A 12,789-nucleotide genomic window follows, 5' to 3' on the forward strand; every position below is an offset into this window, starting at 1 on the left:
GAGCCAGTGAGGATGGTCAGCCAAAGGGACCACATGCTCTTAGTCAGTCTCACTTCCCTGTGAGTACTCCCAAGACATGGCCAGGCTCTGCCAACTGTGTGCATCTCCAGCCTGCTCGGGGATATTGGCTTAGCTGCTTATTAGCACCTCCACGCGAGGTGTAGTGTAGGGAACTCGAGCCATGGCTCCTAACAAAGCAGCCAGCAGGACTGCGTAGCTTGGGGGAGGGAGGAGGGGATGCTTTTCAAGCTACTTGGATAAATGAAGAAAAGTGAAATTGCTTACTTACAGACAGACGTCTTTCTCCCAATTCTGTTTGCTGAGGCTATGGTTATTTGCAAAGTGGTTCATCTACAACAAAAGACTGCACTGAAGAAAGGAATGAGAAGAGTTGACTCTCTCATTGCACCTAGCATTCAGGTCCCCGAAGTTCAGTCCCACTGCCCACAGGGCCCTTCTCACCCTGTACTGCACTCAGAACGGGAGCCCACCCCAGGGGGAAAGACAGCCCCCCCCCCACCCCGACGACCTCTCAAGGGATGCTCAGATCACTTGTTTTTCATTCTGATAACTATGGAGAGATCAAGCTGGAAAACGAAGAGACATTTATAGTTAATGAAATAGTAAAGGAAAACGGATTCTTTTCTTCATAACCAGCAAAATACTTAGAAAGTACTCTTGGTAAGAGTAAGATAGAAAAACACCCTCCAATTTTAAAACTCCCAATAAACACCAAAATTCTAATTTCTAAAAGATTTATAAGCAGTATAAATAATCCCTAAGGAATAAGAAAGGGGGGAAAATGCAAACATTGTATAGTTGTGTTTTTGTTGGCAGAGATTTTAGTTTTGTTGTTGTGAGTTTTTTAAGGGGAAAAATGCTTGAAAAATAAAAGAATCTGACAATTTACTTAAGAAGCTTCCTGAGCCTGGCTTCAAAATCCAAGTTTTGCTTTTTGCCCCTTCAAGCGAAGATGTCATTAGGTGATGGCTTTAGGTTTTGCACAGCTCCTCATTTTCCTACGCGGGGCAAATGGCTTGTCTCGTGGGCACAGAAAGGGCTGGAAAATATTTTTTGTGCTCTGAGTGCAGCGGAGAGTCTAGGATTCCAGAGGAAGTGGAGGCCTCCCGCTCCACACAGGAAACAATCTTCAAGCAGGCCTTAAATGCCAGATTCCAGGCCGAGTTTAACTAACCACTGACAGCTCTGTAAACAAAGCAAGGACAAAAAGAGCCCGCTTCCCCTTTTCTGGTAGTCATTTTGGGTTTGGGGGCTGCAGGGGAATTCTGGAATCCTTGGCTTCATGGCACAGAAGTGCAAGGGAAGCGAGCTCCTCAGCTGAAGAGCTGGAAAGGGAAGATCTTTCTGGGATTAAAACCATCTCCGGAGGAGGTAGGAGAGGATAAAATGGTTGGGTCACAAAGAGCTGGGACTTTTGAGCTCTGAAAACAGCTTGATCATCTGCAACTGCTTTTAAAAATGCTGCTGACTTATGTTTATTCATGGTATTATTGCTGTGGTCTTTTTTTTTAATCATTCTGATATTAATATTCTTTCAGAGTATGCAAATTATGCCTGGATACTTCTATTACTTTATTACTATTTTCCCTCTTTTCCTTTTCTCTTAGTGCCTACATATTCCTTTTGGGGCCACTTTTCTTTTTTTCACTCTTTTTCTCTTTTCCTCTTTCTTTGTTCACTTTTTCATAACCTTTGTCTGTGGCTCAGCAAGTTACAAAGAACAAAATCATTCAGTAGCTTTTAAGTGATCCTACCAATATTTCAAATCTTCAAAGTCTGTCTCCTGAGGTTTTAACTTATTTATTTTTTAACTGTAATCCTGGGATCTTTACTTATTTGTCTCTAATAAGTAAGTTTCATGAGTGAGACTGAATTTAACACGCGAAGGACTCAGCTCGGGAGTCAGAAATTGGTCACTGGCCACCTTGCCAGCCTTCTAAGGTGTTTTTCTTCAGAATAAAGAAGAAAAGAGAGGGTGAAGAAATGGAGGGGGGCCAAAGGTAAAAGTGATTCATGGGAAACACTACTTTGATTCATCTGTGATATTGACCTACCTCCTCCCTGTTAGGTCCAGATTCTCCCGTCTCCCTAGACGTGAAGCCACACCATGGATGATTTTGAACGTCGCAGAGAACTCAGGAGGCAAAAGCGGGAAGAGATGCGCCTCGAAGCGGAAAGGTAAGGATCTAAGTTGAACAGTATTTGTATTCTGTTATTAGCAATGCTGGTTTCAGGCTTCAAAGATCATCACTCTGAAGGGCCAAATATATTGCACACTAAGCTGTTTGCCAGAGTAGTTATGGAAAATTTTCCTGTTATGACTCTAAATTCTGCATAAAAAAAAAAAGAAAACCAACATCAAGAAAAAGAGAGATTCTAGAAGAATCAAATAGTTGCATTAAATCAGAGCCTTTCATACTGGAATTTTTAAATAACAAAAGCAATATGTAGATGAAAGTTTTAAAAGCAGTTATAATATTGAAATGACAGGAAAAATGACAAATGCTGACTATTAAAACCAACTAGGAAATGGGAGTCTTTGGTCTAAAAATATAAAGGCAGTAAGTCCCAGATGGATCTTGTGACAAATTTTTATTCTTACTAGAAAAGTAGCCCAATCCAGTAATCCACATATTAGAAGTTAATAGCTAATGGAGATCCTGAATCTAGCTGGAAGCTGTTGTTTGAGGCCCCTGTCGTGGTGACTTCAAGGGCAGGTTGGGGAAGTAAAGCAATGACATACAAAGCATGGGGCATAAGTGCATCTTGTAAAATTTAGGCCTCAGAGCAAAGGACAGTGGCGTGTAATGTGGCTTCAGACAGAGTAGGCATTCTTGGGTGTACCTGGCCAGGGGTAAGTATTTAATTTCAGGGAGAAGCCACATGCAAATGGAGATTGTCTCCAGGCCTTTGGAGATAGAAATGTTCTATCTTTGTTCAGAAAGGGAAAGAAATTATTATTAGAGGATAAGTTTGGGCACACCCAGTGTGGGACTGGTAATATAAAAGCTAAAGGTGGATGGTAGTGAGTGTCAAGAAAGCAAGTGTAAGGAGAGTGAGAGGTCATAAAGATGTAGTAGAAACCATCAGAGGAGACAAAAGTGTCAGGGAGATGGGGAGAACTAAGGAGAGCATCCATGTTGAGTGGGCATCACTACCATATAGGCATTGTCCGGGCCCAGGGGGACATACCTCTTACTCTTTCCAGTGTGGTGTATTATATGTCCTCAGACCCAACTGAAAGTCAATGGAATAACTTTACCCAACAAATATTTATTAAGCACCAACCAAATTTCCGTGACGGTGCTAGGGACAGGGAAAGCAATGACGAGATACACATGGACATGGCTTCTGCTTTTATGTCCCTCATGGCTTTCTAGGAAACCAATAGCAAGACCAAAAAATAGACCAGGCCAGAGTATGGGGCTAGAGGGACTCAGGAATGAGGATAGGAAATTGGGCATCAGGCTAGATCAGTATCCTCAGCGTCTTTGCTTTCTAGGTGAGTAGGGATATGGGAAATCAATGTGTAAGGAGTACTACACCAGATTGCTGTGGTTAGAGCCATACTGTAATCACAGTGAATAAACTCCATTTCCTTAGAACCAGAATTTTGCCTAAGAATTTTCTACACACCTACATGGTTCATCCCTTCCAGTTTTTTGTTTTGTGTGAAAGGACATGTCTTCCTTAAAGTCAGTCATTAAAGGAATGTACTCAGTGAAGCTTAGTTGGGTACCCTTAATAATCTAAAGTAAATTTACACAAATTTATCCTAACCTTTTAAATTTACATTTCTGTCTGTATTAATTCTTTTGGGCTGTTATGTTCCATCTGATTCCTTTTCTTTCTTTCTTTCTTTTTTTTTCAAAGGAAGTATTTAAGTACTTCCTTACGTTTGTACTATTTACCTTTTCATGTTTCAAAATGAACCTTTAGAAGGTCTGTTATTCTGGGATGTGTTAAATAAGCCCATGTTCACTCTTTAGGATTTTGTAAAATCTGATCATTTATGGGAAAGCGAAGGTCAGGTTTTATGGTCCAACCAACTTTGATGGTAAAGTTCAGGGTGTGTACAAGGAAACAGATGGCCAGAACCAGAAATCAAGGGCCATCCAAATTCGTGGTTTTCATCTGAAGATAAAGGGCATAGAAGACCCTGGGCAAATCCCTCTTCCTTTATCTTTAGACCTGGCTTCCTCATCTGTAGCAGGAGTCGATTTTTCTCTGGGGGATTGGTGGTCATTTTTACATTCCTTTTGCTTTGGTATTGTCTATGACCCTATGGCCTGACTTTACACATTATTCCCTGGGGCCAGACTGGAGAAGACCTACTAACTTTCCTTTGGATTTAGCGAACTAAAAGAAAGGACTCAACCCAGATCAGGAGTGCTGCTGGTGCAAATTAGCAAAAATAGAGAGTGGCCTGAAGGCTCAGAGCTGCAGATTCATTCATTCACACTTTCCACAAATTTTTGTTGGGCATCTACTCTGTTCTAAATCCTATTTTGGGGCTTAGACCCAACAGAATGACAGAATTGGGAAAAGTATGCTTCATGCTTTTCAACTTGTACAAAACCAAGTGATGATCAAGAAACTACATATTTATATCCTCAAGTATAATTTATACCCTGATACTCACTGATACTTATTAAAGATGGCCTGTGTGCCCTTTGTATGCTATACCCCTACAGACAGCATGGGGAAAGGGACACCACAGAGAAGAGAAAGTCTGTTGACTTCCACGGCCTGCCCACAAAGGCTCTCCAAATAAAAATACCCTGTTATTTCAAGTAGTTGTTATTGAGCCTGACTAGCAGGTGCAGTTCAACTTTGCAATGATAAATAATTGAAAACTTGTACTTTCACCAGATGTTATAACCAAAAATTAAAACAAGCCAGATTCTTACACATTTCATTCCTCAGAATAGATGTAAAAGATTATTTAAAAAGCTAACAATACACTGTGTGCAGTGCTGGCTTTCAAGGGTTTGGGACTGGAATGTTCTCACTGCATCACGGCTGCTCCGAGACTGTCCTACACCCACTTCACTCTTTTGGTTCTCATCTGGTCCGTTTCAAATCACATGGCTTCCACAACCTAGACTGTGAGCCTAGTCAATCAAACATAGCCTTCCCTTCTTTGTCTTGCCCCCAGCCTGCGTATCTTTTTGTTATTCCCCTTGTCCTTGCCCTACTTTTGGCTATCATTCTTGAGTCCTTAAGATGAGGTCTTTAGATTTGGTAAAAGGAGGTATTTCATTTGGTCATCAAAAAAAAATGTACTGACTATCTTTAAAGTACAAGATAGTACCCTGAATCACAGGGTTGAGTGGTCACCAGTCCAAGCAGTGTCCCAATAGTCACAAAGCTCATATTCTAGGTAGATTAGTAACTTCAGAGCAATCTTGAGCAAAAAGGGGAGAAAACATTTCAAAAGACAAAAGAGATTGAGCAAGTAATCAGTGAAAATTCTAAATGCATTGTTTCTAAGTAAAAGATACTATTTGTACACACCTCAAATTAAACTGTATTTTTAAATTAGTTACCTATTTGAAAAAATAATTATTTTGCTCTTTATTATTCTTCACCTATATCAAGAGATAAAAAATTTTAATGGGTATATTCTGCTTCCCTTTCCGTATCTATCTTTTATTTCAATCCCTCTCTGCCTTTGTCTCTGTCATTTCTCAGGGCATCTTAATGTATTTTCCCCTGGTCTATTTGCATCTTCATTAACACTTGATTCACGTGTTTCCATTTCTTCTCCCATCTGTGTACCGAATCCATCTTACCCTGGATTATTTATGCAGGTGCTTTTGTGTCATCAGGGATTATGTACATTTCAAGGGGGAAAATGTAGGGGAGGAGGAAATATTTTCAAAGGAGTCAAATTCAGCTCTTTTCCTACTCAAGTAGAAAGTAGAAGTAGAAAAAAATGCTAGGCCTTTCGTATGTATCTGGCAAAGACAGACTGATCACAGCAACAGCCGTAGGATAGAATAGAACATACATGTTCTATATAAATGAAGGCACCAACAGTGGGAGACAGTAGGGCTTAGCAGTTAAGGGCGTGGGCTGTGCTGTCAAATCCCAGGTGTGCCACCTAATTAGCTACATGAGCTTAAAAATTACTCGATACTTCTAACCTTGTTTTCTCAGTGGGGGAAATAATATTCACCTTATAGAGTTTTTGTGGGGAAACAAAGAGGTAATACATGAAAGTATTAACACAGTACTAATCATCTAGTGTTTATTACCTAACCACTTCTTGAATGATCACTTTTGTCTATTGAGTGTTATTCAATAAGCATCACTATTAATTATTACTATAGTTATCTAATTTGATTCTCTATAACACACAAAGAATTGAGGACACTATTTTACATTTCCCATAAAACAAAACAAAATAAAAAATATGAAGGTTTTCTTTCCATACTCCTCAGAGGCTCCAGGAGCCTTATGCAAGACAAAGAGCAGGAATTTGCTACTTAGTGATGAATTTTGAGTGGGGGTGATGGGTATCAAGGCCTGAGGAGGGACTGCCAGACCCTGATGTCTCAGCCAGAAGAGTCGACACCAATTCAGGTTGAATTCCTCTTTTACACGTGGCCAAAAGGATTTTGAGCTTGGGTTTGGCTGCTGAGAAACCTACAGTGGTGTTTTCTCCATGAGGAGATCTTCACTCGGTCACACTTTTCCCAGTGCTGTGCTTGTTTGCACAACAAACAGCCCTCCTGGTTTTCAAGACATGAACTCATTACATTCTCAGCTCATGCTTTCCACATCCAATGTTGAGTTTCCCTTTCTGATCAGAAGAAAGGCCCCTGTTGTAGAGTGGTGTTATCAGATTCAGAGGCTCATAGACATAAATAAAGGGAATGAAAACACTCTTGCTGTTGTCATCATTCATACATTTTTATGAGCCTCTGAAATATACTGATGATTAGACATTTGAAAGTAAATATTTTTACTATAGTAGAAAAACAAACAATTTTTTTAAATCCATTGAGTCTTAAGTAGTTCCCTCCCAGGCCTCTGTCACTAAAAGGTTTTTACAGGATTTAATAATGTAACCAATCAATGGTTATACGATACACATACACAAAACGCTTTTATTTACAACACTTAGCATTGTGACCTTGAATTTTTTTTTTTTTTTTTAAAGATTTTATTTATTTATTTGAGAGAGAGAGAATGAGAGGGAGGAGGGTCAGAGGGAGAAGCAGACTCCCTGCCGAGCAGGGAGCCCGATGCGGGACTCGATCCCGGGACTCCAGGATCATGACCTGAGCCGAAGGCAGTCGCTTAACCAACTGAGCCACCCAGGCGCCCGTGACCTTGAAATTTTAAATCAAAATCTTTCAAATGCAATTTTTTGTTATTCTGTGATCAGAAAATTATGTCTCATTAGGAAGTTAAATAAAATATTCCTTTGAAACGGTCTAAATTATTAGAGCTAAATTTGCTCAAAAACTATCCTTCAGTTCTCTCAGAAAATCGATCACTCCAAGGGGCAAGGACGTGTATCTACATTTTTGCTTTGAGTTAAAAGGTTTTTTCAAGTAATTTGTTTGAAAGAGATTTTAAACTATTTCTGTAAAGTTTTTATATTTATTTGATATTATTTAGGGTCAGCCCAACTTGAATGTAGGGGCATGGACAAATTTAGATAATTTTCACCTAAGAGACCTTCCCTTATTTATTTGTGTCCAGCCACATGAAGAATCAAAATATACATACATATTCATATCCTCTCTCTCTTGCTCTCTCTCACCCTAAATAGACATCATTTATTCTCTGTCAATTTATAAATGGTCAGATTATAAATGGTGAAGATGGCATACTTGGACCAGTTTCCACTAACCTAATAATTCCTCTGCCGCTAAAAGTATCCCACTTTAAGGTGACCAGTGGAGCATCAGGAGTCTAGGATCTACCCAACATGACGGTCATTCAACAGAACTTGAATATCTAGATTCTTTTTAAAAATGTTTTAATATATTTTTATTCAAGTATAATTAACATACAGTGTTCTCTTAGTTTCAAGTGTACAAGGAAAATATAGAGTCTTGAGGACCTCACATGCTAACTCATAACTTCCTTCTTAGGAAAAAATTGTGATATATATATATATATATATATATATATATATATATATATACACACACATATATACATATAGGAGTCAATACACTTAACAGTTTAAAATAGTGAATTTTTCTTTACAGGCTGTGTGTGTGACAATTTATCAGTCTTCAGTTACCTGAGGAAAGGCAGGATGATGTGTTAGTTAATCATATGGGTGACAAAGTCTGACAGACCTGGGTTCAAATCCTGAGTTTGACAACCACTAGTTGGGTGGCCTTGTGACAAATTACTTAAACATATTTTGCTTCTAAATTTCTTTATGTATAAAAATGGGGATAATTATTCTGCCTCATAGTCATTGTGAAGATTAAACTAGTTAACCTGTGTAGAGAAATTAACACAAAGCCTGGCGTATAGTATGCTCAACAAATGTTAGATGTTATTATTAAAACCATATGAATGTTTTAGTAGGCCTTTGGCACAAAATAATATTTTACTGAATTTGAATTTTTATTCATGTCAGTTCATTCATTATGATTTGCCGCACCCTACTGCAAAGCTTCTTTCCTGCACTGATCTCAGTACTTGCTGAGATATTTCTGTTGAGGCTGGGAAAGAGTTTAATCTTTTTGGGGCACCTGGGTGGCTCCATTGTTAGGTGTCTGCCTTTGGCTCAGGTCATGGTTCTGGGGTCCTGGGGTGGAGCCCCGCGTCGGACTCCCTGCTTGGCGAGCCCGCTTCTCCCTCTCCCTCTGCCTGCCGCTCCCCCTGCTGTGCTCTCTCTCTGTCAAATAAATAAATAAAAACTTAAAAAAGAAAAAAGAATTTAATCTTTTGTTCACATCTAAGTCTACTGCACAAATGTAATTGCTATATGAGATTTAAAAATTACATACTCTAGCCATGTGGTTAATTATCTAATTCATTAATGATATGTTTTTTATTTAAAACCTTGAGTGTGTAAAACATAACTCAGAATTTTACCTGAAGAGTTCAGTTCAGCAAAAATAGTTCTCAAATGGAAAAGAGTATCAGCCGTATTTCTCATCTAGTGTTATAAAGAAGGAACCATCATTTGTTTAACATCAACCAAGTGCCAGGGTGGTGCACTCTATATACCTTATTATAATTTAATTGTCAAAACAGCCCTATATCCTTATTTTGTCTGTTCAGGCTGAATACAATAGATTGGGTGGCTTATAAACAACAGAAACATTTCTATAGGCTAGGAAGTCCAAGATCAACATGCCAGCAGAATCAGTATCTGTGAGGTTTTGCTTCCTGGTTCCTAGACAGCTGCCTTCTTGCTGTGTCCTCACATGGTGGGAGGCACAGGGCTGTTCTCTGGGGTCGCTTTTATAAAGGGCACTTATCCCATTCATGAGGTTGCCATCCTAATGATCTAATCACCTCCTCAAATCCCCAGCTCTAAATACCATCACACTGGGCATTGAGTGTCAACATATGAATGCAGGGGAGGGCAACAAACATTTATTCTATAGCAGACCTGGATATTATTGTCCCTATTTTACAGTTGAGGAATCTGTAGGGCTGAAAGGTTAAGTAACGTGTCCAACTTCATATAGCTAGGGAGTGCAATCCGGTTCTGTCTGCCCCAAATCTCAAAACCTTTCTACTGTAACAGATTGATCAATGGAATTTTTCATGTTTCAACTGGTTGTCTTGGCTGAAGGTCCATCATCTCTACAATGCCAAAATAACTCCCTAAGATGGGGAAAAATCATTCAAAGCAACAAACTATAAATGAGGCTTTTGGGCCTAATTGAACTGTTCTTTATGCTTATTCAGGTAAATTGCTTACATGTGTAGACATAGTCATTGTTTTGTTTGCCCTCTAAAACTCTTCTGTGTTATTCCCATTTCACAGAAAAATAGAAACAGAGAAGATCAAGTTTTCCCCCTCAAGCCAAAGAAGGCTGTTGGCATCGCTGCTCTTGGCTTTTCTTTGGATTTTTCCCAATAAGACTTTAGTCACCATTAGGACAGGGACTTAGCCCCATCATCACTCATAAAAGCTTACAGCTGTCATTGACCTTAGAGATAATCTTCTGCAATGGAATGTTGCTTTTTCAATTTTGGACCACACACTATTTGAGTCTCTGATGAAAGCTGTAGACCCTCCTCCAAGAAAAATGCACATATGCACCCACAAAACTTGGCACTTATTTTCAGTGGCGTCATGGACCTCCATCCACAGACCTCCTGGGGGCCCATGAAACTCTGGGCCAAGAATCCCTGATATAATGAATTTTAAAAGCTTCATTTTACATATGAAGAAATTTAAGTCTAGGGATGCCGACCTTCTCAAGATCACCCAGCTAAGCTGAGGTAGAGCCTTCTTGCACTGTGCATTTATTCATCTCCCTGAATAAATGGAGCTGTCTGTAACAAATGCTCTGGCTATTGATTAGGACAGTTGAGCATACTTCTGGGAGAATACATACGCTAGAAAGTACTGCATATAGAGTGGGTTTTTTTAATTTGAAAATAATTTATGGGTAATATTTCTAAATAAAATGAGATTATGTCAGATTACTTCATGGGGGAATAAAATAAAAAGCAAAGAAATATAAGTGGATAGGCAGAATGAAAACAATTCATTGTTAGGAACTGGGAATCCAACTTTGCCAAGTCAAGAAGGAAAAAAAAACCCTATTGATTTTGCAAATAGAACCCTATCTGCCATCAATTTTGGAATTCTTCTATTTGGCATATATGATCTTGGCAAGATTTCTTCAAACAAAGCTTAATTATGATACTAAGGTATTATGTAGGATTTCTTCATCCTTACCAGTTTCATTTAGCTATTCAAACTTCTCAAAGGATTTTTCTCACTATGTAAAAGATAAGAGCTGATTTGATTCCTTAAGGAGCATTTTGTGTTTCATTTTTATTACTACCATTTTTTGGGAGGATGGGGCAGATTAGAGGAGACACAGACCTGATGCCTTCCAGAAAACAGGATCGCTCAGATCTGGGTTTGAATCCTAGCAGGGTTACCGAGGATAATCCTTAGCCTCTCTAATCCCATTTTCTCATAGGGAAAATGGCCATCATAACAGCTCATAAGGTTTCATGTAGGTCTTAAAGCACTAGATGGATAGATGATAGATAGATAGATAGATAGATAGATAGATAGATAGATAGATAGACAGACAGACGGATAGATAGATAGAAGGTAGGTAGAAAGAAACAAACAAATAATATATATGCATATTTGAATAGTGCTCAGTAAATGTTACCTGTGTTTGCTGTTTTTCAGCTAGCTAGAGGACATGGTAAGGAAGGAGCTATCAGGAAAGCCCTCTCCAGGTCATGTCCCCAAGAATCACTGAATATGTGCTTAGTTGCCGTATTAGACAGTGTGGTGTAATCTCCACTCTGTTTCAAATCTGTTTTAGCAGCCTACCTTGAAAGTGATGAGAGAATTATGGATATGAAGTCTCCATGTTGAAAAGAAAATCTACCTCCTTATTTTGAACAGTCTTTTTTCATTTTCCTTACTGGTTTTAAATCAAGATAAAAATATAGGATAGTTTTGTAGCTAATATAGCAAGGTCTTTATCTTAAAAATTTATATATCTAATATTCAATTAATCATATATTTTAAATAGTTTTCTTTTGCCTTGTGGAATTATCATTTCTTTTTTCATATTACATAATTACGGTTTCAGTAACCAAAACCCTCTCAACCATATATATAAATACTATACTAATAATATAAAGAAAGTATGTACCCATTTTTCACAAAATAATTTTCAATCATTTTATTCTAAATTTGTGATTTTATTCATTTTAATTATGAAAAAGCTAATACATGCAAATTAATATTATGTAATTTATACAGAAGTTGTAAATCATTATAATGCATATATTATAAACTTGTCACTGAGCTTAAGATCTAGAACATTTCCAATACCACTGAGACTTTCAACTGACCCCTCTCTAATCCCTTCCCCTTGCTTCTCCATCCACAAAAGTAATCAGTTTCCTGAATAATTTTTTTTTTTAGTATGGGCTCCATGCCTAGAGGGCTTCAACTCATGACCCTGAGATCAAGACCTGAGCTCAGATCAAGAGTTGGGTGCTTAATCGACTGAGCCACCCAGGTGCCCCATAATTCATTTATTTTTAAATAAAATTCTAAATAAGAAAATAAGAATTAGGTGATAATTTTTCCAGGACCCCGTGATCCAGACCATTCCAAAGATTCTCTCCAGACTCAGTTGAAGGTGTTATTGAGAGGCCACTGTTCCCTGAGAGTGCAAGAAGTTTGCCTTTCTGAACACACAGGATTAAAAGGGTCCTTCTGCCATGTAAGGCTGGGAACCTTGGAGAAGTTTTACAAACCAAGAATTCTCTACAAACAAAGAATTTTCATCAAAATCAAATGAAAATGTAATGAAGCCTATCAAATACGTATGTTGAATCTATCTATTCTGCCCATTGGTCTTCTCACTGACCAGCCAGATATAAGAGATCTGCATTTGTAGCCTTCATTTGGCCAGGAATGATTCCAGACTATTCCAAGTTCTTAGTCAAGGGAAATCTATCTCAATTGCTTTGAAGTCTTTTAGGGAAGTTCTTGACCCTTATGATCCCAAAGGTTCCTTAGCAGTATTACAAGAAGTACTACTGGAGATGAGACATGAGCAT

The 12,789-nt window shown here is 38.5% G+C and overlaps 1 protein-coding gene across 4 annotated transcripts in view; it reads left to right on the plus strand.

Annotated features, from left to right (window-relative positions):
* Nucleotides 1-12,789, plus strand: part of CALD1 (caldesmon 1) — a 182,700-nt gene that overhangs the window by 82,205 nt on the left and 87,706 nt on the right. For 3 of the 4 annotated variants that reach the window (XM_035021150.1, XM_035021145.1, XM_035021149.1), the window contains exon 3: nucleotides 2,090-2,199. In XM_035021150.1, coding sequence (XP_034877041.1) covers nucleotides 2,129-2,199 — 71 coding nt within the window. In that variant the 5' untranslated portion in view covers nucleotides 2,090-2,128. Of the gene's footprint in view, nucleotides 1-2,089; nucleotides 2,200-12,789 lie in introns of those variants that run through there. The other variant, XM_035021144.1, reaches the window with a different exon arrangement.

The sequence above is a fragment of the Mirounga leonina genome, unplaced genomic scaffold (assembly GCF_011800145.1).
Source record: "Mirounga leonina isolate KUSES-001 unplaced genomic scaffold, KU_Mleo_1.0 Mir_174, whole genome shotgun sequence".
Lineage (NCBI taxonomy): Eukaryota > Metazoa > Chordata > Mammalia > Carnivora > Phocidae > Mirounga > Mirounga leonina.